At 38.2% G+C, this 27,988-nt stretch overlaps 3 protein-coding genes across 3 annotated transcripts in view; 1 reads left to right on the top strand and 2 right to left on the bottom strand.

Annotated features, from left to right (window-relative positions):
• Positions 1-42: 42 nt before the first annotated feature.
• LIAS (lipoic acid synthetase) lies at positions 43-16,673 on the bottom strand. The gene is made up of 11 exons (XM_058299610.2): positions 16,451-16,673; positions 15,133-15,305; positions 14,066-14,159; positions 12,261-12,341; positions 11,340-11,496; positions 11,189-11,246; positions 9,224-9,352; positions 6,467-6,612; positions 5,349-5,419; positions 4,237-4,348; positions 43-1,287 (listed from the first exon to the last, which is right to left on the bottom strand). Exons 1-11 carry the CDS (start codon positions 16,493-16,495, stop codon positions 1,235-1,237), a joined length of 1,119 nt encoding a protein of 372 aa, XP_058155593.1. The 5' UTR covers positions 16,496-16,673; the 3' UTR covers positions 43-1,234.
• RPL9 (ribosomal protein L9) lies at positions 16,642-22,535 on the top strand. Its single transcript, XM_004475456.5, has 8 exons — positions 16,642-16,749; positions 17,206-17,252; positions 17,351-17,466; positions 17,948-18,043; positions 20,047-20,179; positions 20,829-20,909; positions 22,064-22,180; positions 22,456-22,535. The coding sequence occupies exons 2-7, from the start codon at positions 17,207-17,209 to the stop codon at positions 22,168-22,170; spliced, it is 579 nt and encodes a 192-aa protein (XP_004475513.1). The 5' UTR covers positions 16,642-16,749; position 17,206; the 3' UTR covers positions 22,171-22,180; positions 22,456-22,535.
• A 531-nt stretch (positions 22,536-23,066) lies between these two features.
• Positions 23,067-27,988, bottom strand: part of KLB (klotho beta) — a 34,585-nt gene continuing 29,663 nt past the window's right edge. Inside the window, exon 5 of the mRNA XM_004475457.5 lies at positions 23,067-26,453. Within this exon, the coding sequence (XP_004475514.2) occupies positions 26,071-26,453 (383 nt within the window). The 3' untranslated portion in view covers positions 23,067-26,070. The remainder of the gene's footprint in view (positions 26,454-27,988) is intronic.

The raw sequence follows: 27,988 nt of genomic DNA on the forward strand, positions 1-27,988 counted from the left end.
ATGGATGTAGCAACCTACTATACAAATGATGCTTACTACGGCTTTTCTTTTTTCTTTTTTTCTTTATTTCTCTCCCCTTCCCCGCCACCCGGTTGTCTATTCTCTATATCTATTTGCTGTGTCTTCTTTGTCCGCTTCTGTTGCTGTCAGCGGCACGGGAATCTGTGTTTCTCTTTGTTGTGTCATCTTGTTGTGTCAGTGGTCCGTGTGCGGCACCATTCCTGGGCAGGCTGCACTTTCTTTCATGCTGGGCAGCTCTCGTACGGGGTGAACTCCTTGCGCATGGGGCTCCCCTATGCGGGGAACACCCCTGTGTGGCAGGGCACTCCTTGCGCACATCAGCACTGTGCATGGGCCAGCTCCACAAGGGTCAAGGAGGCCCAGTGTTTGAACTGCGGACCTCCCATGTGGTAGACGGATGCCCTAACCACTGGGCCAAGTCCGCCCCACTACAGCTTTTCTTAAGTTGCATTTCCCTACTTTGGGCAGCATCACGGTCTTGGTTTCTTTCACAGAGGTCCTGAACAAGTAATCAGTGTAAAACTATTTTGTAGGATCTGAAGCAGTCTTACCAAATATAAAGAATCAATATTCAAACTCTTTAAGACTTTCTAAATCAGTCCAATGATGTTATACTCTTATGGAAAGGGCACATGCTAATTATAACTGATCATAGTTTCAATCTATCATGACTATTTTATTACACTTTTTTCATAAATGATATGTGGCAATGAAGTATAAGTAACAGTAGTTTGAAAGGTCTTCTGGAAGTTCTTATTTTTATTATACTGTCAACTGCCAGCCCTTACATATTTTATGATTACATCATAGCAAGTAATTATAGCAACAAAGAGGAAATGCTAAAACTAAGTGATTATAATTATATAAACTTATTGACATTTTTCTTAAAACAGAAAGAGCTAGTGGGAAGTGGATGTGGCTCAAGCAGTCGGGTGCCCGCCTACCACGTGGGAGGTCCTGGATTCAGTTCCTAATGCCTAAGGAGAAAAAGATGAGCAGATACAGAGAACATATAAGGAACAGACACAAAGAACAGACAGTGAGTGTAAACATCGGGGTGGGAGGGCAATCAATAAATAAATCTTCAAAAGAAAAAAAAAAGAAGAAAGAACTAGGGTACATCCAGTGAAGTCTGGGCATTCTGGCTCCACCTGTTACCAACTGAAATATTTTTGAGATTCCCATGATCCTGAAGGTCTTGTCTGTTTAAATTTCAGACAGCTTTCGTTTTTCTTTTGGCCACCAGATTTTTCAGGAAAAATTCACCTATTAAAAAAAAATTAAGACACATTCATATCAATTTAAAGTAAATAACAATAAGACTACTAATGAATTACACTTCAGTGTTTCCCAATTGTTTTTAGCTTAACCACTGACATTTTATGGAAGACTTTTGTATTTATTGGAGTTTCTCTCTTCACAAATTCCAATGGCAGTATTTTTCTAATCTTGTATCTTTGGCCCATTTCCCCAACAATAATGATTAGTCACTGTTCTTTTTATAAAAATTGTTTCTACTATAGTCTCTACTGTTATTCTTTCTACTAACCCAAAATAATAAAAGGCAACCCTATTGTATCTACTGGTCTGTTTCTGTCCTTTATTTCACTTGATGTGCAGTTAATCCTCATCACTACAAAGTATTGCTGCTGGCAAAATTTGTTTTGGAGCGCAATTTTGCTACATTATTAGCCTTGATTTGATGTTTATAAAGCAGACCTCACTGCAGTTTGACCGGACTCATCTGATGGAATCTCTTTAGCTTACTCCCCTCTAGGGAAGTGAGAGCTCTTCTTTTACAATGAACTTTTCCCCTAACCCCCTAAGTTGGATTTGTACAGTAAGGTAGCTGCTTAGAGGGGCACATTAATTTTTTCAGGTCATTAGGGTTCCATTTAGTCTATCATTGCTACAGTATAGCTTATTGCTTATCAGTAGAGCTTGGCACTGGAGACCTTATTTTGAGTCTGATTAACTTCTTTTAGTCACCTTACATATATAAGTAGAATTGTGAAAGACTATATCTGTACACAATCACCAAGAATCCCAAGGCTCATAACCCAGCCAAGTAACAGAGTATTCCATGCTGCTCCATACCTCTTCTAAATCTGGTAGGAATAGAACCAACATAAGACCCTAATCTGAAGAAGCATTAGATTACTTAAGTGTTACATCAAAAATATAGGGGATTCCCAATGCCCCACCCTCCCCCCACTGGTAACTTTAAAAGCATTAAAAAATTCACATTTCGCTTCCTTATATATGTTAGCAATTTTCCTATAAACACACAAACAAACAAAAAAACCTCTTTTCAATGATATTACTCTAACCAGTGTAAAAGCTAATATTGATTCTACCCTTTATATATTTTAAGCTTGCCATCAAAAGGGCTTAAAAAATAATAAATCCCTTATATAACTGGTTTCCAAAGCCTCCACACCGTTAGTCAGAACTGAACCAAACTCTCAGGTTTTATAAGCAGAATAAACTATTAGTTCACTAAAATGTTTTGAATTTCTTTATAGGAACATATTGAATATTACTAATACTTAAACATTAATTTTAACAAATAGAATTTACACCTAATTTAAACATATCTATAATTTAGACCCAATGTAGAAAAGTCATTTAAGGAGCTGGTGTTTCTGTGTGATGGAACTGGACTCAGATGGGATCTCTTTTCACAAGACTTTCATGCTACTTTACTGGAATTGTAGTTGGTGTTGGGGTTTAAGATATATTTAGGGGATTTGAATCTCTGGACTGACCATATGATAGCCAGGCCCTGAGCCTCAACAGACTTCAGCTCCTACACTCTGATTTATTGGACTCACCCCACTCAGCTAAGATGGAGTTGAAGAAGGACAACCACCACACCATGGAGCCTAGAGTGCCTACAACTGAAAGCAGGAGGATTGCATCCAGTATCCATGTGAAATCTGAGCCTCCTCTTGACATAGAGGTGCAACAGACACAACCAATCCAAGATCCATAGAGAAAAGGTGGCACTGGTGTGGGAAAAGAGGCCATAGTGGCTGACGGGTATGGGGAATGGGAGGAAGAGATGAGATATGGAGCGTTTTGGGGACTTGGAGTTGCCCTGGATGGTGCTTCAGGGGCAATCACTGGACACTGTAAACCCTCCCAGGGCCCACTGGATGGAACGTGGGAGAGTATGGGCTATGATGTGGACCATTGACCATGAGGTGCAGAGATGCCCAGAGATATACTTACCAAATGCAATGGATGTGCCATGATGATGGGAGAGAGTGTTGCTGTGGGGGGAGTGGTGGGGTGGGGGTGGTGGGGTTGAATGGGACCTCATATTTTTTGAATGTAATATTTTTACAAAATGAATTTTAAAAAAATGTTAATAAGATCTCTAAAATGAAAAAAAAAAGTCATTTAAAAAATCATTAATAACAACACATATTTTAGGCATATCTAGAAACAACTAGTTGTCCATTCTTTTAAAAAATTATAATTGTTAAGTTCAACAGATAGGGAAACATTTTTTTAGATAAATTCAGTCCTCAGATATGTTTTTATAGGCCTTTTCATTACCATTATAACATGACTTTTCATTCCCTAGAAAATATTATTTTCATAAATCAGCTCAAGCTACTGACCAAAAAGAAACACTGAATTCCAAAAGAGAAAAATTGTATTGTAGCTAGTAACAGCACAAAAATTGTCTATAGGAAAATAATCTTATGGATTTTTTCTGCTGCCTCTGGGAGGAAACAAAGAAATTAATAGTGCAAGCTGCAATGCCATCAAGTAGATACTTTCTAGGGTTTAAATTAATCTAAAATTGGGGTTATGGAGATGCAGCTAGCACTATCTTCAAATGAAGATACATTTTTTTGAAAACATATTATATGCTTGACTCATATTTATCATTTCTGAAGGGCTTATTACTGAAATGCATACATGAACTAAACTGATTACTTCTGCTTTCATCACTGTAGCTGAACTATGAAGAGGGAGATATTTCATTTAAGGAACAAACTAGGTTTAAGAAAAACTTCTTAATATAATCCCTACAGAGCAAAGATCCTAAGGATGCCCCAGAAAAGAAACCATCATTATTATATTTTTAAACAAAAGACAAACACAGCTGTTATAATTTGCCATAGAGTTGGGTGAATTGATGTAGACCCTAACATCAAAATTTATGACTTAAATCAAACCATCCCCTGAAATCTAGCTTACCTGCTTTATATGAAGAACGTACCAAAGGGCCACTTGCAGTATAATGAAAGCCAAGTTCATTTCCTATCTTTTCCCAATATTTGAACTTTTCAGGAGTAATATATTCTTCAACCTAGATTTAAAGAATTACTTCTGATCAGATTCTAGAATTCCCCCTAAATCATTCTGATACCACAGAATATGTCCATTTACTCAGGATGGTTTCACTTTATAATTTATCCAGATCCCCCAGATTTTCTTCCTTCTCCTCATTGACTACTTGTCTACTGATAACTTGTTGGCAACTCTATCAGAATGCAATTATAGGCAATTGGAGAGGAAGGGAAACATATCAATTTTATACTATATTAGCTAGTCTGAAGGAAGGATAAAGAAAATGGGATTATTGTTAAAGGTTATGTATCTGTAGTATTCCTTCATTGACTAACAAGTATAATTAAGAATTAGTCATGCACCGCAGCCCACAGGGAGATGTGGCTCTGTTCATTGGCACTCGCCTCTCAGTGGGAGGACCCAGGTTAGGTTTCTGGTTCCTCCTGGAGAAGGCAAGCAAACAACGAGCAGACAGATGAGCAAACCATCTGGGGGAAGGGGGAGATAAACAAATAAAAATAAATTTGTAAAAAAATAAATCTTAAGAAAGAAAAAAAAAGAAATTAGTCCATCACAATAAGATTCTTAAAGACAAGGCTGCTTCTTTCTCATCTTGTATCTTCTGCTTAGCATTATGTCTTCCACATGGTCACTACTCAACAAAAGTTTCTTGAAAGAACGAATAAATGTTCAATATAGAATAAAGGAATATTGTTTTTTGTTCCTCACTTTACTTCTGGCTCTCTAAAAAAATTACAAGATCATCAGGTATGAATGAGTGTAATTTTCCAACTTTAAATTCTTTTTCTGAAGGTTTGCTTGAAATATATAAAATTGGGGGGTAGCAAACAAGTGCCAGTTCATCTTCTTTCTGCAGATAAGATAGGAACAGAACTTGGAAATGTACATTGGATATTATACTAAAATGCTAACAGATTACTAATTTTACCTATGGACAAATAAGATTTAATTCAAATTCAAATTATCCATAAGCACTTGGTAATACAAAAGAGCTGTACCTTAAGGTGGCGCTTTGTTGGCTGCATATATTGTCCTAAAGTCAAACAGTCTACATCTGCTTCACGAAGTGCTGTAAGAATAAAAGCTTCTATTACATTAGCAGATGTTATGATATTAAAATTGTATACCTATCCTGAAGAGTAGCAGTGTGAACTTTATGCTGTTTTATAATCTGATACTGCAGAACAAGACCAGACCTATTCATTCAAAGGCATTTATGTGTTAGATACCATGGGAAGGATTGAAAACAGGGATGATTAAGACATAAGACATGGGGTTGATAGCTCTGTAATACTACAGAATAAATGCTAAGAGAGAGGTAGATGGTGGCTTAGAGTAGGAGTCTGTTAGGCAGAAAAGTGAACAGAACAGCATATGCAAAGGACTGAAAAGGCCCATATTATACCAAACATGCTGTATTAGGCTTTTACTAAATTATAAAATATGCTCTGGGGGATGTGATTTGACCTCTGACATCTGAGAATCTTTCTAACAATAAACTGCATGCAGTGATAAAACTCAACCTTTAATTACTTCTTGAACTCATAAGCCTTTGAAATAATACATTACTACAAGTAGGCCAAAGATGATCAGGTCTTTATTATTTATATAAAATATAAATAATTCTTTATTTCGAAATTTTAAAAACCCACGAATCATGAAGCAAATGGGCTATGGGACTAAAGTCCAGCAAAGTCCAAAGCACACGTTATATGACAATGCTTCAAGAAAGTTCTCTATCAAATGCCTGTATCAGCCTTGTTTATCTTTGAATTGTCAGTACCTGCCAGAGTGCCTGGAATCTGTCTGGCTCTCAAAAACTGCCCAAAGACTGAATGAGAAAGGTGAATAAAATCATGTTTTCACTCGATAAAAGGGTAAAGAATAAAATGGGATAAAAATTTCGTATCTTGAGTTCCATGTAAATCATTCAATGGAGTTCTAAAATAAGCATAATTCCTTTTCTTTTTGTGCTGCTGTTTATATACTTTGTTCTTACTGACACTTGCACTGAGACTATGAAGGAAGCATAAATTTAACAGGACCTTATAAAAGTGGGATTCCTGTAATTACTCAAATTAAATGGGAAAGATTCTGCAAATTTCAATTTCTTTACCTTTCATTGTTGCATATACTTGCTCATCATTCTCGCCTAAACCCAACATTATAGATGTTTTAGAAATAACATCAGGCTGAACCTCCTTGGCATGTTTCAGTACACGTAGAGACTGGTCAAAATTGGCCCGGGGATCACGAACTTTCCTTGAAAACAATAGGATCGTTGTCAGCACAAATAACCACAACTGCAAGTATATAGTTAGTCAAGGAAACTGAAAGGCTAGAAGAGTACATTCTGGACACCACATTATAAGGTTCAGTACTACCATTTGTACAGAAATGTCTAAATATTAATTTAGGAAAGAACACAAGGTTTCACTGGGCCCCTGAGCTATGTCTACTTTTAAGCTCTCTCAAATCTGGGGCAGAGAGAGAATAATAGAATGGAAGAAACCACTTCAGTTTATGACATATTCATTGAACAACCAGAATTCAGAAACTGAAAATGAGAGATTGCAAGAAGTTGTCAAGAGAGGAGGGAAAAAAGAATGGAAGAAAGAAAAATCTAGATTCTGAACAAAGAAAACAGTTTAACCTGAACTCGTATTTTAGAGGTCTGAAACTTTTATGTTCATTTCTTTTTTAAAGACTAAGCTGCCCTCTGCTGGTGAGCAAGAAATACTGACAGCTCTTTAGTAAATGCACAGTTCTGGAATTTTCACTGGAAAAAGATGTTTATTAAACGAAACCAGGGAAAACTGACATCTACTGGTGGTGGTATCATACAGATATGATAAGGCTGGAACAGGCTGTGTGTGAATCTTCAACAGTAGCCAAACCACCATGGCTTAAATGGCAACAGAACTAAAAGGGTAAAAAGTTGCTAAATTAGAATGGTAATGGAGCTTTGTTTAATGTACTTGGTTTAGTTGTTTTTTTTAATCCAAGACCAACTCACAGGGAAGAAAGGAAAAAAAGTTATGAATTAAAAAAAAACCACACAACTAAAACAAACAAAACCCCCCACAAAACTGACAATACAGTATTTTTTAAAATCTTTTTAAAAATAAAAAAAAATGTATTTAGCATTTCCTTTTTAAAAGGAATCCTTCACTGGGAAGCGGACTTGGGCCAATAGATAGGGCGTCTGTCTACCACATGGGAGGTCCTCGGTTCAAATCCTGGGCCTCCCTGACCCGTGTGGAGCTGGCCCACATGCAGTGCTGATGAGCACAAGGAGTGCCCTGCCACGCAGGATTGTCCCCTGCGTAGCGGAGCCCCACGCACAAGGAGTGCGCCCCATAAGGAGAGCCGCCCAGCGCGAAAGAAAGTGCAGCCTGCCCAGGAATGGTGCCGCACACACGGAGAGCTGACACAACAAGATGACGCAAGAAAAAGAAACACAGATTCTCAGTGCCACTGATAAGGATAGAAGTAGTCACAGAAGAATACACAGCAAATGGACACAGAGAGCAGACAATGGGGCGGGGGGGAAGAAGGGGAGAGAAATAAAACTTAATCTTTAAAGGAATCCTCCAGTGAATCTGTTATTCTCTTGAATGTTTATGATTTAGTAAAAATACTGAGTTTTGTTTACCATAACTTCTTTCAAGTTCTGTGTCATACTATAATAGTGTGTAGAAGTCAATAAAAATCACTGCCAAATACTTAAATAAAATTAAAGGAAATAAACAAGGTTCAATATTATCTCCCCTGAAGGTTTTATTTTCCTGAAGTTTGAATATATCCAAAAATGTAGATAACACTTTGTAATTATTCTGAACTACTAACAATATTAAAAGAGTAAGGAAGCAATGTCTGCTTTTTAAAAGAGATCCAATATACACCTGTTTTCTTCTGCATCACTTATTGCTTCTTTTAGGGCCATGTATATATAAACATAGATATTTCAGAAGTACTGGGGATTGAAACCAGGGCCTAGTACATGCAAAGCAGGTGCTCAACCACTGAGCTATAAGCACTCTGCATTGTGCCATACATATTTTCATAATCTTTTCTTTAGGATTAAGATTGAAGTAATTGCTCTTGCATGATTTTTATCTTTTTTGACAACTGTACTTTGAGAAAATATTTGTCATTACTTACAATACCCTATTTTAAAAATAGACGCTTGTTGTATGTGCATATCCATACATGTACACACACACACATATATACACTAAGGAATTAATAATATAATACTGGTGTTACACTGATGATGTTTTTGTTCTTTTTGTCAGTTATATATATATATTTTTAAAGATTTATTTATTTAATCCCCCCCCCTCCCCTGGTTGTCTGTTCTTGGTATCTATTTGCTGTGTCTTGTTTCTTTGTCTGCTTTTGTTTCTTTGTCCGCTTCTGTTGTCGTCAGCGGCACAGGAAGTGCGGGCGGCGCCATTCCTGGGCAGGCTGCACTTTCTTTTCACGCTGGGCGGCTTTCCTCACGGGCGCACTCCTTGCGCGTGGGGGCTCCCCCACGCGGGGGACACCCTTGCGTGGCATGGCACTCCTTGTGCGCATCAGCACTGCGCATGGCCAGCTCCACACGGGTCAAGGAGGCCCGGGGTTTGAACCGCGGACCTCCCATATGGTAGACGGACGCCCTAACCACTGGGCCAAAGTCCGTTTCCCTGTCAGTTATATTTTTAAATTTTTCTGTAATAGATATACAGTCTTTTATTTAAATAAGAAAAGAACAAAGAGAATTTGGTTTGAAAAAGTCATTGCAAAGTCCTCCCATGAGAAAAATGAAAAAAACACAGCAGATTCTGACCCTCTTAACTTTCCAACAATACTCCATACACATAATCACCTCTGTAATTCTGGAACTGTTTCCACATTATGTGCATACACATCTAATCCAGACAGAGCAACTTTCTCTATTGCTTTAAGATCTCCTCGGAAATCAGGGGTGAGGCATTCCACAAGAATTTTTGGATTCCTAAATAGGGAAGAAAGATTTAAGCATCAAATTGAGGAAAAGAACTGATACGTCTGTGGTTCAAAATAAAAATTACCAGTACTCATTCAATAGAAATTGATTCAGTATCAATTTCAAAAATAATCTTTAGCACTCTGACAAGGAAAGTATAAACACACAAATGTTTATATATGAAATACTATATGAAAAAAAGGAGCATCACGTATTATGTACATAAGGTGCACAAGTATGCTAATAATGATTAGAATTTGAGGTTATACAGAGTTTCAGACCATATTTGAGTAGGACTTTAAAAAATAGTTCAAAGAAATTAAAATATTAAAATGTTAAATATAAAAAAGTATTTTTTTTACTCTTTGGAAAATAAATTAGAATATTTCTTAAGCGAATACAAATATTACTTGTTTTAACTTTGATTTCTTTAAAATTCATCAAATAGTTCCCTCTTCCCTTCCACTAGACAAATATTTCACATGTGCTATGGGTTTTAAAAACTATTTTTTGTGTTGCTGAGTCAAAAACTTTACTTAAATGAAGTATAAGCTAACCAATGTCTTATTTATATTCATATTACAAATCACTATAATGTGAAATGGGTCACTAAGCTGTTCTCTTTGACATGAGCAGAAATGACTGGAAGAGGTGACAATATTTTTCACAGACCAAATGGCAAAATTTCTGGAGCTGTTTCTGTAGAGAAAAGATGTAGACAGAGTCACATACACACCCTCTCATGTACATAAGAGATGTGGAAAGAACACATTCCATAACACACTGCTTTTGTAGGTGAAAACTCAATAGTGGGGGAGTGGATGTATTTCAAGTGGTTGAGCACCTGCTTCCCATGTACGAGGTCCTGGATTCAATCCCTGGCACCTCCTAAAAACAAAGCAAACAAACAAATGAAAAAAACTAACTCTCATTAGGGAATGGATGTAGCTCAGGTGGTTGAGTGTCTGCTTCCCACATACGAGGTCCCAGGTTCAATATCCAGTACCTCCTAAAAAAACGAAACTTATGCTTCAAACAGAATTATTTAATGTACAAATAAAAATAAAATGGAAAACATTGGGGAATCATTGAAAAAATGTTTAATAAGTGTGCTAGTTGAGAGACTAGCATTGGAAATGAGCACAACTCTTCTTTTATGCTTTTTTAAATTGATGGGATCTGATATTAATAAAAATGTGGATTATGGATAAAATTCCCAGGACATATGAAGATGGATAAAATCTATAACAGGGTCTATGTGTGTTTGTGTGTGTGTGTGTATGTATGTATATATTTTATTAGAGAAACTGTGAACTTATAAAACAATCATGCATAATTTGCAGAATTCCCATACAACACCCCTCCACCAACACCTTATAGGGCCTATGTATTTTGACAGTGTGGAAGTTTATTTCATCTTCTAGATGATGATTTATTTAAATTCAGAGCTAAGACTGCTGTTTTATACATTTTTTTGGAGGTACCGGGGATTGAACCCAGGACCTTGTACATGGTAAGCTGGAGTTCAAACCACTGAGCTCAACCCACTCCCCTGCAGTTTTATCCTTTTGTAAAGTACTCAAAATTTAAACTAACACTAAAATATGAATAGGTAAGTTTGTGCCTCTGAACTCCTATAATGTTCTGCAAATATATACCTATATGTACAAGTACACTTTTCCCGGAGAAACAGCTACATAATTACCATCAGATTATCTGAGAAATGTGTAACCCCAAAAAAGGTTAATAACCATGCTTGAAAGTAAATACCCTAAAAAAAGGGAATTTATATGGGATAAAAAAGGTCCAATTTTAAATTATACAAGCAAATATAACAGCAAGTACCTTTCCTTTAAGCATGACACAGTCTTTGCAAAGTGCTCAGCTCCCCCATCAGGCATATCTAGAAACAACAACAAAAACATTCATGGCTCAAGATGACATCAACAACTTAGTAAGAGCCAATTTCTGGAAATGAACACGACGACACACTAACCATCTCGATCCACAGATGTCAGGACAACATAATCCAGACCCCACTCTGCAATTGCCTTTGCAGTATTGTAGGGCTCATTGGCATCCAATGGAGGTGGATTTCTTGCAGTTTTAACAGAACAAAATCTACAACCTCTTGTACATGTGTCACCCATCAACTAGAAAAGAATTGTTATAATTTAAACCAAATGGACAGATGAACCTCAAGAACATAATGTTGAGAAAATAAATCAAGTTGCAAAGAATGTGTACAGTTTGATGGTGTTCATATAAAAAGTTTGAAACAGTCAAAACCAAACAATAAGTAGTTAAGCTATACAAATACATGTAATAAAGCTATAAAAAAAAGGCAACAAACTTGGAATTGGTGTCAAGAAAAGGGGATGGGATCAGGAAATGATACATGGGGATTCAAAGATAATGCTAATCTTCTATTCTTAAACTGAAGAGCAGTATCTGGGTATCTGTTGTATTGTAATTCTTTATAACTTACACATAGTTTATAAACTTCCTTTTACATCTATTCTAAGCAATAAAATGACTGTAAAGATACAAAATATACAGTTAACAGATGAATGTGCGGGTCTTTGTTGGAGTTAAACTGAAAGCACAGCTCCTTTCTGATAAACGGGTAAAACAAAAAAACCCACAACATTTCCAAAAATTAATAGAAGCGATGGCTCAAAGCAGGATGTGATTAACTCTCAGGTAGCTGGCAGAACCAATAATAGATTTATTCAGAGAAAGGTGAGATTATAATAGGCTGGATTACTGTCAGTTTGTTTCCTTTCTTATTTCTCATAAACTCCCATGTAATAAAAAACCTGGTCAGAGATTCATAACATACATTTTTTGGAGAAAGACATAAAATATTCCCTTTCAGTTTCTAGACTAAAGCTTCAGTGTTTGAGGCTGGTCTTACCATGATGGTGGCTGTGGCTGTGGCATATTCTCCACCTCCCCAACACTCTCCAATATTTGGACATCTAGCTTCCTCACAAACCTGTGAATAAAACGGAACTGACCATAATTAGGTTGCCAACAGTTACCAATTAAATTAGACATTTTAATTGACCAATTAGACATTTTAAACTCCCCTTTTACAACATATTTATGAAGAAATTCACTAATCAAAAAAATGCTATTCAACTGCCAAACTATAGGTCTATTAGTTTTCTAAATTAAAAACTATATGAATATATATATTCTATATGTGCAAAGAAAAAGGTCTGCAAGTCTTAAAAAGTACTAAAGTAGTTAAAGTGGCATGGTTAACATTTGGGATTGTGTATGTATCTATTTTCACACTTAATTTTATATTCTTTCCAACAAGCACATACTTCATTTGTAATATAAAATAAGCAAATAAAAAATCCTTAGTTCTTAAGCTGCAGAAAAAAAAACACCTTTTTTTTTTACTATTAAACAAGAAATCAAGAAATACAACTATCTGTGTCTCTTTTGAAGGGAAAATTATTTTAAATGTATCTCCATTGCTGATAGTAATGCATCATTATAGTTTTTTTTCTTTTAACTGATGATTCAAGCAACTTTATTGTTATTGTATGTATTGAGTAACATGTAACATTGATATAAAAAATATTAAAAATAAACAAAAAATGTATGGCTCCTAACAGAGTAAGTCCTCAGGAAACCTTAGTTCCTCTCTGTTCCTATTGTGTGACTTGAAAGGCAGCCAAGGGCCAGCTCCACTTCCTGGTGGCTCCCCGACTCAAGTGCTGTGTGTCCCATTGAAAAAGCATGTCTTCTAGGTTCCTGACACCATCGCCCATGTTCTCCATCTTTGGAGCTTCCTCCCCTTAAGGACATAAGGTGTCATCGACTGTCTAAGCTGGAAGAGTCCCTGGAGGACAAACATCTGCTTAGGGAACAAGGATGCAGTCGTGCTGCAGGCCCATTCGTTTTCTTCTCCAGATCAACCCTGACTTCAGGGCCAGGGGAATCCTTTGATGGTTCCACACATAGTTGAAGACTGATGTCCTTGGGTACCAGGTCATCTTCTCAACTTTTCTCCAAATCATTGGGGGTTTTGCACAGTGAAAGAGCCTTTGGTAGTAGTTCAGATGGAGCCCAGGTATGTGGGAGTTCCCACTCCCTGGCCCCCAAGACAAGGCTTCTGCGGGAAGGCTGGTGGGAGCTTAGCTCTCACCATGAAGCTGGGAGAGGTACCTCCTACCATCCAAAAGGTAAGGCAGGGAGCAATGTGTTCTCCCGCCCCGGCTTCCTTTCCACTCGGACACCTGGCTCACTCTACTGCAGAGCTCCTACCCTAGGATCCCAAAGTGTTCATGAGTGAGGCTGGGGGAAATTACGCTTAGTTTTCAGGAACCTCTAACTGAAATATAGCATTTCCTTTAACGGCGAGTGTGGGCAACACACCCACTAGTATCACCTTCCAGTTGTTGCAGAAAATTCAAAATGTTGTGTCTGCTCTGTAATTACTTTATAATTATGGTAGTTGTTGGACCCACCACTAGATCTTCTTTTCTTTTTTTTTCTTTATTTTCTTTTAAATGTTACATTAAAGAAATATGAGGTCCCTATATAACCCCCACCCCGCCTAAGCCACCCCTCCCACATTATTATAGTTTTAAAATTTACTTTCTCTGGTTTGTTATTTATGTATTTAATATTAATTTTTAATACATATGTAGAAACAGCATGACTTTTGGATGAGAGGAATACTTAACACTTTGACATACTTACTGTATGGAGATTTAAATTTCGCAATATATTTTTCAGCTTATTGTAATTTTTCCCCATGGGAATCTCTGTCTTTAACCATGGAGGTAGTCTCAACCTGAGGAAAGTCAAACATTATGTTAACACATATACTGCCAAATAATCACAGTTTCTATGTCACTTTGCTTTATTACAATTCCCATTTAAGATACTACCTCCATAATCCTGGATTAGCTCTCATAATTTCGGCTGTAAGAATAAGGGAATCAAATTTAGACTGACTCAAACCATTTAAGAAAGCACTGAAAATGGAGTCTAACAGGATACTATGTTCACATCTACCTTTTGCAAAGGCAGAGTCAGACCAGTCTAATAAAATAAGAATTTTTTTTAACATCTCATTCCCAAATGGATAATATACTGCCCCAAAGTACTATTATTTGTTCAGAGTAAGGTGAGAACACAACGATGCACTTACATGCTCTACATTTCAGATTTTAAAATGATTTTTAAATGGAAAAAAAGTTAAAATCTGAAGTAGAGATTATGTATCATCAAATTTCTTTTGACTTTCACCCATCTGAGACTATAAATTGTCAAATACAGTATCACAAACATCTTGCCCTATGCATGAAATTCCCTCAGCATTTTTAAAAATTAATATATGTCACAGAAGGGCACATATAAATTGACTGGAAGCAGCAACAAATTGGATCATCAGCACCAAGTAACAATCAAAAATTCATCCAAAATCTACACAAATTAGTAGCAAGATGGTAACTTTGACTCTGAAGAAATTAGATGCCGGGCAGAAAATAGAAGATGGCAGTGGAAGATGGTTAAGACTCCTGGAATAGGTCTTATGAAGCTTGAAGAAAAGCTGTCAAAGGGAACAGAGGAAAGAAAAGGACGCCAACTAATTCACCTACCTCTTTGTTCTATTTAGGTTCTGTCAGCACTTTTTTTCCTTATGTTTTTAGCTTAATTTAAAAAGCCCGAAAATTTAAAAAATACTCTAGGATTTGTTTATATCTGGAAATAATGCATGATGAAGGAATGGGACGTTAAAATCATCTAAAAATTTCAATCACCTTTCTCCTTTCTGACGTTTTAAGTTTCCTTTATATTCAACCCAGGTGTTCTTGTCTGCAAGATCACCAGATACAAAATCTTGAAGGTCTGGTCCATTACGTAAAAATTCCTTTCTTTCTTCTGGCAAGGAACTCAATGTTCTAATTGGGCTGCATAAACATCTTCCAAATATCTACAGAGAAAGAAAGATGTCATTAAATTACATAATTTATTTAGTGGGGACTGGAATCATTTCATTTTAACCCATTAGTACCTAAAAGGGAAAGAAGATAAAGCCAGGGAACTGATTCTGAAGTTACATCAACATATGTAGAAGTTCTGAAAAATAAAAATAAAAAAAATAAAAAAAATAAAAAAAAACATATGTAGAAGTTCTGATTGTGCAGGAGTTTAGAATCTAAGAAGAACAATTCAAAATTAGAGATGAATGGGAGTTAATTGTTTATTGTTAGATTTAGAATAGATTTGGAAACCTTTGGAAGTAGCTAACATATATCACTTTTCATGTACCTCACTTAACATGTACTTAAAGGCTGTTTTCCCTCAAATTTTAACTGCAATAACCGGAGAAGTTACCACAGGAATTTTCTATTCCTAATTTGAGTAAGGACATTCAGATGGAAACGTGCAACACATCTCTTTGCTTTGGGCTTTCCATAAGCATAAAAGAAATACCCAGATGGTTTCAGAGAACTGGAAGGAGGAAAATCAAATTGAATTTGTTTTTATTTTGTAGTTTACAATGATTTTGCATTTGAACACCACAATCGATATTTGCTCAGCATATAACCGTGGTATTTAGGCTCTACATCTGAATACAGACATGTACAAGATAACCAACACGTTACAAAGTTCAGGAGTAGGCACATGTAAGGCAAAGTAACCTTCCCGTTAGGGTGCGCCACGATTGCTACAGTACTTATCTTTGTCTCCAGCTAAATCCTAAAGGACCGGTTTGTGTTATCAGTCCAGAGTGACGTCCAGTACACAGTAAGGGCCCGATAATAAGTGGAAATTTGGAGTGCCCACTATAGTGCCTCAATAAATATAGAATACAAATCACTATAATAAGGGGGGGTGGGGGGCATTTTCACAGCGCCAGCCAAGAGAGCGTCAAACTAGCCACTACCAGAGACACTACTACCTCATGCAATTGTCCAGAGAAATGAGTTACTATATCAAACTTATTTGGAACAATGTCTGGCACAAAGTAAACGCCAGTAAGTGTTGGCCTTTATTATTATTATTGGGCACTTTGAGGGTTTGAAGGGATGGGTGCCCACCCAACGCCCGCAACCTACTCGCCCCCCTGCTCACCCGGAATCCCAGGGTGCGGACGGCGCCTCCGCAACGTAGAGACATATCCTCTTTGAACCTAGCAGGACCTAAGGTCCGAGGGATCAATGCCTCGAATGTCAATACGAATTAATAGAACATCACTCCGTTTACGTCAAGGCACTTGAGCCGCCACTAACGCCAGGAAACTTGGAGCTGCTCCGCCATTGGCTGCTGAGGCTCAGCGGCGTCGCGCGCTCATGACGCAATACGCAGGGCCCTTACGGGCTACTAGAACGTGATGACGAAACACGCTCTCTCTTTGCCGCTTCTACAGCGAGGTGAGGGTAGTTCTGATTTCGTAGGGCTTCGGGAATCTACAGCCATCCGCTCCGGGAAGGTTGGGGGCGCGGATCTGGCGCGCGGAGCCCTCACTCTAGTTGTTACTCCACGGAGGAAGCGCGGTTTTGACCTGGCGGCGCCGGGATTGGGGCCCTGTCTTGGGCATTTAGGCCTACTCCGGCCTCCCCGGTGTTTCCGGAATGGCGTGGTCAGGATGGGACTCCCAGGACAGCCAAAGTGGCTTCGGCTGACGTTCGCCGGCCGGGGCTGTATAAAACCAGCTTAGGGGCTGCTTGTCCCAGGCAAGGACACACCGGGGCTGTTCTCGGGCGTACGTAGTTTTCCTATGTCCTCCCTGGGTTTGCTGTAAGTCTCCTGTAGAGTGGAACTCTGCGGGGTGATTTGGTCGAAACCGTTCTGCCCCAGCTTTCTTACCTCTAGGGTTTGTATTTCAGAATGAAGACCATTCTCAGCAACCAGACTGTCGACATTCCAGAAAATGGTACGGGACTTGATGTTAATTTTTTGGGGGGCGAGCATCTTTACTAAATGTTCTTTCTATACCTTATTCTGTGGTCTCACGAATATCTCCTTTTTTAGTCGACATCACGCTGAAGGGACGCACAGTTATTGTGAAGGGCCCCAGAGGAACCCTGCGGAGGGACTTCAATCACATCAATGTAGAACTCAGTCTACTTGGGAAGAAAAAGAAGAGGGTGAGATTTGTTGATGATAATTGTTTGCTTTAGAAATTCCAGAATTCGAGGTGCAGTATTTTCGCTTGAAGGTTTGGTGTCCAGAATAGTGGATGGTTTTGTTTTTGCTTAGTGAAGTTGGAAAACAACATTTTGAATAGAGCAGATTATGAAGCTGTTTCCTTCCCAGTTGATTTGAAGGGTCCAGTGGGTCTTTTAAAATCTGGTAAATTTCCTGAAGTGAAGTTTGTTGCAGCTTATACAAAAACTACCGTCTTTGGGTAGTCAATCCCTTTGTGAATTTTTGTACCTGTGATGTAGTATAGTTATAAAAACGTTAAATATAGAGAGCTCTTTTGTGTTTTGTTCTTTTTTCATTTAGAGGTCATGCTTTTATTAGGTTTAGTTTTAGTATTGAGTAATTCAGTAAATAAATGTACTGTTCTCTTTAAAGTTTACTTATTGCTGGAAAGAATTTCCTAAAGTTTTTGTTCTATTACAGCTTCGGGTTGACAAATGGTGGGGAAATAGAAAGGAACTGGCCACAGTTCGCACTATCTGTAGTCATGTACAGAACATGATCAAGGGTGTTACATTGGTAAGCATATTGACTAAACTTTGTGTTTGGGGAGGGGAGGTTTCACAGTTGTACTTGAATACACGTGTAATTTAGTGGGACGTAAGCTCTAGAACTTGGAAAATGGTAATTGTGGCAAATGTGGTTAATCTGGGTCTTTAAGATTGTGTAATGTGGTTCAAGATGAGATGGGCAGAATTTTAAAACAAAAACAGGTTGATGGTCTTTTTTTTTCCCCTCCCCTTCACATAATAGCTATAGTATGTAGGGTAATCTTTGATTACTTGTTAGTATGTCTCACCACCAAGGCTCCTTGGAGAAATAGAAAAGCTGAATATAACTCCTTGGTCCTTTCCCCAAATGCATACCTGATGTGGCTAGTCTCTTTCCAAAGGCCCCACCAGTCTTTTAAGATAAAGTTCATGCTGTTGCCTTTGCTGAAATGCTCTTCTTTGCCTTGTAAGTTTAGTCATCCTTTAAAACACCTCAGGCTTTACTTCCCTTGTAGAATGCACCTGATAATGGCCCGCTGTACTTAACCTTCATTATAAACCTGTTAGATCATGTTTCTCCCATCTGTCTTGCTTCCTTGGAGAGCAGGGGGCTGTCTTATTTGTCTTGATAAAGTCAGTATGCCACCTGGCACACCTTAATAACTAAGTAAATGTCCACTTAATGCTAAAGATGATGGGGCTTTAAGGGTTTCCATTTTTAAAAGCCAGCATTGTTTGCTGTGGGCATTGGAAGTAGTAAAATAAATGCTTCTTTAAAGAGCTTTACTGGGAAGCGGATTTGGCTCAAAGGATGGAGCATCTGCCTGCCACATGGAGGTCCAGGGTTTAAACCCAGGGCCTCCTGACCCGTGTGATGAGCTCGCCCATGTGCAGTGCTGACGGCATGCAAGGAGTGGGCGCGCAAGGAGTGCCGTGCCACACAGGCGTCCCCCGCCCCCCGTAGGGGAGCCCCAGGCACAAGGAGTGCACCCTGTAAGGAAAGCCACCCAGCGTGAAAAAAGTTCAGCCTGCCCAGGAGGAGCGCCACACACACAGCTGACACAGCAAGATGACGCAACGAATAGAGACACATTCCCTGTGCAGCTGACAAGAATATAAGCGGACATAGACGAATACGCAGTGAATGGACACAGAGCAGACAGCTGGGGTGAGGTGAGGGCGGGGAAGGGGAGAGAAATAGATTAAAAATAAATAGAGCTTTACAGTTCAGTGAGGAGACACTAGAACACATGTTCGTGTGTAAAATAAAACTGATGAATGCTCCTTGAGTACTGCTAAATTTCAAATTTATCATAAGTATAATACAAACATCCTACAAAAATTATCAGTTTTATTGATACATGTTCTTAAAACATAATCCATCAAAAGTGTACAGTCAGTGGTATTTGGTATAATCACAACTGTGCATTCATCACTTCAATCAGTACTACTAGAGTATTTTCATTACTCCAGTAATTTTAAAAACCAAAACCCTACCCCTTAATCACCTCTTTTTTTTTTTTTTTTTAAAGATTTATTTATTTTATTTAATTTCCCCCCCTCCCCTGGGTTGTCTGTTCTTGGTGTCTGTTTGCTGCATCTTGTTTCTTTGTCCGCTTCTGTTGTCGTCAGCGGCATAGGAAGTGTGGGCGGCACCATTCCTGGGCAGGCTGCTCTTTCTTTTCATGCTGGGCGGCTTTCCTCACGGGCGCACTCCTTGCGCGTGGGGCTCCCCCACGCGGGGGACACCCTTGCGTGGCACAGCACTCCTTGCGCGCATCAGCACTGCGCATGGCCAGCTCCACACGGGTCAAGGAGGCCCGGGGTTTGAATCGCGGACCTCCCATATGGTAGACGGACGCCCTAACCACTGGGCCAAAGTCCGTTTCCCTTAATCACCTCTTAATCTCTATCCCTTCCCTTGCCATACATAGCTATTATTCTGTTTCTGTCTGTGATTTATGTTTTGTATAGGAGTCAAAAATGGATGTAATACCTACAAAATTTTAAAACGTTTTATTAACTTTATAGGGCTTCCGTTACAAGATGAGGTCTGTGTATGCTCATTTCCCCATCAACGTTGTTATTCAAGAGAATGGGTCTCTGGTTGAAATCCGAAATTTCTTGGGTGAAAAATATATTCGCAGGGTTCGGATGAGGGCAGGTACGTGACGTATCCTATTCAGAAATTGTTCCTTTGTAATTAATTGTCAAGACTGGTGGTGTGGGTTGCCTGTGAGTAAAGCCAGATTATTTCAGAATTGTTTTTTTATGCTTCTAATAATTAATACTAGGGTAAGAATTTATCTTTATACCAATTGTGATTCCTGACGGGTTATACGTTGGGGTAATGAGCAGAGTGTAGTAGTTATATATTCAATTAGTATTACAAACTGAAATCCTAGAAGAGGACAGTTAATAGTGTAGACTGCCCATGTCAAATCCCTGCTCATTGTATGTCATTTTACTCAATCTCTAAAACCTGAAAAACATTTAAATACTGTTTGCCTTATAAATAGCAAGCCCTGAAATGTAATAAAATTAGAAAACCTAGTGGTCTGGGTGATTTCTGATCCCGTTGAGTTGGGAGGGGTAGGGAGCTGAAAGAGCCAGTAACCACTCTGGGATCACTTAAGCAGGAACACAAATAAGATTTGGGACCAGCTAAGTCAGATCCTGTAAAACTGGAATCTCAAAGATGGTCATTTGTTGCATGGAATTTAAATGGAATAGATTCCTGCTCCTGGGAGTTAGGTATTTTTATACAGGAACTGTTTTTTGTTGTTGTTGACCAATGCCTTCCCTCTTTTTAGGTGTTGCTTGTTCATTATCTCAAGCCCAGAAAGATGAGTTAATTCTTGAAGGAAATGATATTGAACTTGTATCAAATTCAGGTTGGTATGTTTACAATGAGATGTTATTAATTGAATATGCCTATAAAATTGTGCTGAAATTTTGTGGTTAAACAGAAGGCATTTTATTATATGACTAGTCTTTTTAATTGTGGAAATTAAGTTAAAAGCTAGCTAACGTTTTGTGTGATCTATTTATCTTTTAAAAAAAAAACAGTAAAGTTTTAAAAAACATATGTGACCATGTACAAAAAAAAAAAAAGCTAGCCCAAAGGTAATGCTGAGATTTTACGTATTACGTAATAGTAATTCTCATAGTTTGTGGTAGTTAGGTTTGAAAGTCCCTGTGAACACTTAACACATACTGAACCACTGCTCTAGGGTTAGGTTCCTGTGAACTTCTGGTCACATTTTCATTAACTGGTTTTGTGTGTGTGGCAAAAGATACCTTTAACATATGTTGTTTATTAACATTGATCTCACTGCCAAAGAGCACTGTAACTCATGCCTGAATGAAGATTATCTGGTATACATGTTTTTATCTAAACAAATCACAGACTTGTGTTTAGGAATGCTAGACAGCACCTCAGCACTACAGTTGGGCCATATTAAACAGCAAAATCACTGAAAAAATGCAAAAAAAATGTTAAATTAAGTAGACTGAAAACACTTGTTTATCGTGAGAGCTGAAACTGTCACTTTGTGCAAACTCAGCTGGGAAAGTATACATTGGGTGCCTCATTTTTTGCTACCTTGCACTTGTTTGCAAATACCACAAAAACACTGCAAGTATTGATTTTGGGATTACTTATTTTATTGTGTTGGCAGATGTGCAAATAATGAAGATCAATTTTACTTTTTTTTTTTTAAGATACATCGATCACACTAAATGTTATACCAAAAATATAAGAGGTTCCCATATACCCCACTCCTCATACCCCTCCTGCATCAACAACCTCTCCCACCAGTGAGGCGCATTCATTGCATTTGATGAGTACATTTTGGAGCATTGCTACACAGCATAGGTAACAGTTTTATGTTGTAGTTTATACACACTCCCAGGCCATTCAGTGGTTTATGGCAGGATATATAATGTCCTGCACCTGTCCCTGTGTACTTTCTTTTTGAAGTGGGTTTGGTTGATAAAGTAATTGCCTTCTTTATTTTTATTTTTATTTTATTTTTTACTTCTGTAGCTGCTTTGATTCAACAAGCCACAACAGTTAAAAACAAGGATATAAGAAAATTTTTGGATGGGATTTATGTCTCTGAAAAAGGAACAGTTCAGCAGGCTGATGAATAAAATCTAAGAGGTAGGTTCTCATAGTGTCCGTGAGTTTTATTACTGCCTTAGTCTGGGTCTTGATTTACTAAGAATGAGACTGGAGTTGTCGTAATGGCAGGGCATGGAGAGTTCCTGAAATGTACATTTGGCAGCATAAGAGATGAAATTGTCATGCATTTTAATATAACTAGTTAATTACTCAGTCAAAATCTTAAAATATGTTTTAGGTTATTTAGGAAAGAACTTTACTGGGCAAGGATATGGATGATTGAAGTTTACATACATTTTCATTTCTTTCTACAGTTGTGCAGCAGTGGGAACAACAAGATTCCAGACCTATTTGTGCTATTTTAAAGATACAATAAAATTCATCTTTAACGTGAGACTTTTTTTTTTTTTTAATACAGAAATACTGTCCTAAATAGGACAGATAAGACTTAATGGACAACATGGCCTGAATTCAGTTTTTGTGGATAATATTTCAGATGAGGAATATTATAGTACTAGTGACAGGTGACACACAAGGCTGTTTCAGTAACTTTGTGGAAAAACATCTTTGAAGTGGAACAGAGCTAGATGCAGTAAGCCTTCATGTCGCTGTTATGTAAGGTCCTCTCAAATAATTCTAAAAACTGCTAAACCTTTCATATCTTATTCTGTCATACTTCATGATGGTGTCATACCTTGCCCTAGATATTACAGTTTGGAGAAGGAGAGGAGCTCAGTTCCAGTGTGAAATCCATTCACGTTTTAGGGTTCTTAAAATTGATCAAATTGTTAGTTGCATATAAACAATCTCTATGCAGTCTACTTGGATTTTTTTTTTAGGAGGTACTGGAGATTGAACCTGGGACCTTGTACATGGGAAGCAGGCACTCAACCACTGAGCTACATCTGCTCCCCAGATCATACTGTATATATATCAATATATATAATGTAACAATAAACTTCAGGATAGATTTTTTTCCCATAGAAAAACGAATCTATTTGGTTACCTGTCCAAAACCATCAACAGTTAACCTTATACAGTGATGTTAAAAAAAAACAAAAACACACTCTGTTGCAACCGCATTTTCTTTCTTTCTTTCTTTTTTGAGATTTATTTCTTTCCCTCTCTCATCTGCTCTCTCTGTCCATTCACTGTGTGTTCTCTAGTGTCTGCTTGTATTTTCATTAGGCGGCTCCAGGAACTGATCCTGGGACCTTCAGGAGTGGGAGAGAGGTGATTATACTCTTGTGCCACCTCAGCTCCCTGGTGTTGCTGAGTTTCTTACTGTCTCTCCTCTGTGTCTCTTTTTTGTTGGATCATCTTGCTGCCTTAGGTCCAACTTGCCTTCACCAGGGGGCCCTGGGTATCAAACCCTGGACCACCTATATGGTAGACAGGAGCCCAATTGCTTGAGTCACATCTGCTTCCCCTTATATGTTTTTTTATTTATTTTTAAAATTTTTATTCTCTTCCCTCCCCCCCATTGTGTGTTCTCTGTGTCCATTCGCTGCATGTTGTTCTGTGTCTGCTTGTATTCTTGTCAGCGGCATGGGAATCTGTCTCTCTGTTGCATCATCTTGCTGCATCAGCTCGCAATGTGTGCGGCGTCACTCCTGGGCAGGCTGGACTTTCGCGCTGGGTGGCTCTCCTTACAGGGTGCACTCCTTGCACATGGGGCTCCCCTACGCAGGGGACAGCCCTGCGTGACAGGGCACTCCTTGCGTGCATCAGTACTGTGCGTGGGCCAGCTCCACACAGGTCAAGAAGGTCCTGACTTTGAACTGCGGACCTCACGTGGTAGACAGATGCTCTATCCATTGAGCCAAGTCCGCTTCCCCCCTTATACGGTTTTTAAAATAACTTTAGAATAAACCTGATGATTATAATATAATCATGAGTTGGAATAAATATTTACCTAAGCGTTCTTGGATGATGAGGGCTTAAAAACCACTACAATAATCTCTTAGTTGCAGGTACAGAATACTATAAGAATTGGAAGAAAAGGTCTTATTTCCAAATCTTTGTTAAAGACTTTGGATGCTAAAAGATAAAGTTAGTGAGTTGCCCAACCAACACTTTACCTATAGAATATTACCAGGAACCTAGGGATCAGGTGACACAAAGGGGTGGGGAACAGCCTAGAATTTTTTCAAGTGGCATTCTTTCCACATAGTTAATAAAATAGAATTAACCAGTATTGTACTTATGTATAGTTAAGACTGATAACAATGAATTCTGAAGGGGACAACATCAAAATTTCCTTGCAGAGCATACCTAAATAACTTCAGGGTTGGGGAATGGAAACAGAAGAGACAATTGACTTATGAGTTAAGTGGACCTGGAAATCACACCTATCTAAATTTAGGATAGTTTCCTACCATGGCTTTTTGAACAGAAGACTTTTCCTTTGACTCTTAAAAATTCTTAAGTTTAACATTACCTTGGAGAAAGAATGGTTATCCAAGAGTCTCCCTCCAAAGTTTAGAATACACTGTATAAAAGCAGAGTTTATTTCAAGGAAATCAAATTCTCCAAGTTCAGATTTAAAATATTAGGTGCTATGTAAAAATGGTTTCAGTTCAGACCATCCATATTCTGAATTGTATGCAGACACAGTTGTAGGTCCAGAATATTCTCGTGTTGAGAGGTTCCTGTCTGTGTGGTACCAGTCCGGTGAAGCTCCCTAGGGGAGAGCAAGTCTCATGGAATAATCTGGTCCTTTGACTACTATTGAAAACTAATAAATAGAACTTTGCATTTTTTAGAACTTTTAGCTTTCCTAAGTCTTATCTTTTCACCTAAGAGAGGAATGGTGTCAATTTGCCTAAAGGGGAAGTTTGCTATAATGTGAGGTTGAGTGACTTGCCTGTCCTCAGACATTTGGGCCTAGCTCTCCTGAATTACAATCCTGTGATTGTTCAAGGATATGCTATGGAAGTTAAATGTTATTTTCTTAGAAATCAGAGATTTGATAATGAAAGGAGAGATCTCATAAATTGGATATTTTATAAATGCCTGACAATTTTTTTTCTTGTTGAGAAAATCTAAAAGGATTAATGTTTTAAGAGTCTGCTGGGAAACAGACTTGGCCCAGTGGTTAGGGCATCCGTCTACCACATGGGAGGTCTGCGCTTCAAACCCGCGGCCTCCTTGACCCGTGTGGAGCTGGCCCATGCGCAGTGCTGATACGTTCAAGGAGTGCGGTGCCACGTGCAAGGAGCGCACCGGTAAAGGAGAGCCACCCAGCGCGAAAGAGCAGCCTCCCCAGGAATGGCGCTGCCCACATTTTTCCTGTGCCGCTGACGACAACAGAAGCAGACAAAGAAACAAGACGCAACAAATAGACACAGAGAACAGACAAGGGGGGGGGGATTAAATAAATAAATAAAAATAAATCTTTAAAAAAAAAGTCTGCTATAATTGACTGTAGACAAGCACTAATTATGCTCTTATGTTTTTCCTTTCTATTTGAGAACCACCCTGACCTAAGGAAAGCACCTTGTTAGAAATGACAGATGTTGCTGATTGTCCAGTTTAAAGAAGAGTGGTAACTTTTTTAGGCGGTACCTGGCATTGAACCCAGGGCCTGGTACATAGGACGAAGGTGCTCAACCACTGAGCTACATCTTCCCTTTTATTTATTTTTTTATCAATCCGATGAAGCAATGTATTAAGTAATCCTTGTAGCTTACTGTATATGTTGATGAAGCTTTTAATCTTCAGATCCAAAAACTGAATTCATTGATGTCAACAATTAAGGGAAAATTTATTTGAACCACAGAGCAGAGACTTTGATTATCATCACCTTGGTTAATTGCAGTATCTCAAATTGTCTTTTTACAATTATATCTTTAAAATACCAGTATATATGGAACTGACATGAACTTTTTTTTTTTTTTTTTTGTCTCTCAGACAGAAATAGGACCAGTTTAGCTAAGAACTTTCTTGTGGGCTTTTTTTAATGGTATGTGTTGTAAGTTATTTGCTTTACAAAATTTTCTTCTTTTTCGCATATGAAAAATGGTTATTGATAAAAGTAGGACTAGGATGGAGAAGCAGCAGCCAAAGAATATCAGTGATTTGTTCTGCAGAAGAAATAAGCAGGCCATGCACTCTGTGTTTTTTTGAGTCTGGCTGCATCTAGGACTGTTCTCAGAAGGAAAGCCACCATTGATAATCAGTTTGTTGTAAAATTGTGTTGAGGATTTAGGTTTGAAGTCTGGTGTGAAGAATCCAAATCTGGGTTTAGATTTTTCTTCAGTTAATTTGAATGCATAATAGCCTTTGATTTTTACTTTGTCAATCAGGTATGCTGAAAAATATCAGAAATAAACATTATTTAATCACAGTTGGACTATAAAATATCTTTGAATAAGAGTCAAGATTTCACTGAAACAAGCTAAAGTGTGATCATCAAAAAGTCGATCATTCTCATTAAGAGGCTTTTTAACATTTATTTTATGACCAATGCAAAGAAGAAGATGAAAATTGGTATAATGTAAGTTTAAGAAGAAATTTGAAGTAAAACTTTGATCCATAAATAATCTGAAAACACTTGGGGGGAAAAAGCAAATTTTAAAAAGCTGAACCATGAAGGTAAAAGTACTTGTCATTTTTGTTCAAAGTTACAAAACAAATATCTTGCCTGTTTGGCCTGATTTGAATCTCAAAACATGCCCTTCGTGATCCATCAGTTCTTTTTTTTCTCATGTAAGCATTTTTCCTCGCTATAGGATCTTTTCCAAATAAATATGCTATGACTTGTATCTTTAAACATCCGAAAAACTCTTGGTTGCATACTCTCCTCCAGCTATCTTTTATAGCACTGTCTCCTGTTCAGTCATTTACTGATTTCTTCTTAATTCTGACTTCTGGTAGTTTGGAACTGTATGTATCCCAGAAAATCATGTTCTTAAAGCTAATCCATTCCTGTGGGTGTAAACCTGTTGTAAGTAGGAGCTTTTGATGAGGTTACTTCAGTTGAGGAATGAGCTAGGGTAGGTCTTAATCCCCTTATTGGAGTCCTTTATAAATGGGTTGAATATGCAGAAAGAAAGCCAGGAAAGCAAGAAGCTGTAAGCAACAAAACCTGGAAGATAAGGGGGAGACCAGCAGAAGCCACCATGTGGCAGCTTTATGGCAGCCTACAGCTGAAATCAGAAGAAATGAACCACAGAACCTTAAGAGGAAGAAGGAAGGCTGAACCCTTGGAGACATCACCTGCCATCTTGCTTCAGTGTGTGGCAAATGACTTTGGGTGAGAAAGTACCTCTTACGGTGCTTTGAGTTGGACTGTATGGCCTGGAAACTAAGCTTTTACCCCAAATAAATACCCTTTATAAAAGCCAACAGAGTTCTGGTACTTTCAACAGCATGTCTCCCGTTTTTGTTTTTGCTCCTGTATGGTGTATTCACAAAATAGCAGTCAGTGATTCTTTCAGAACATGCCATGTTATCCTTTTATTTAGAGCCTTCCAGTGCCCTATCAGTAGGAACCACACTTCTCACAATGGCCTAGTAAGGACTCCTTGGCCTCATCTTTTTCCCCTTGCACATTCTGTTCCATCACTTCTGGCCTCTTCCCTGATCCTCATACAGGCCAAGCGTGCTCCCACCTTAGGGTGTTTCTTGACCTAAAAGACTTCTCACATAACTGCACTGTTTGGTGCATCTTCTCCAGATCTTTGAAGGCTTTCCTGGCCACTCTATTTAGAATTGCAACCACACTCTTCTTATACCCCACCTTTGGGCGCACTCTTCCCTTGCTGTTTTTCTCCATAGAATGTTTCACCGTCTGACACACATATATTAGCTATTTGCTGACTCTAAAAAAGACCAGCTAAAATT

This window comes from Dasypus novemcinctus, chromosome 1, assembly GCF_030445035.2.
Source record: "Dasypus novemcinctus isolate mDasNov1 chromosome 1, mDasNov1.1.hap2, whole genome shotgun sequence".
Classification (NCBI taxonomy): Eukaryota; Metazoa; Chordata; class Mammalia; order Cingulata; family Dasypodidae; genus Dasypus; species Dasypus novemcinctus.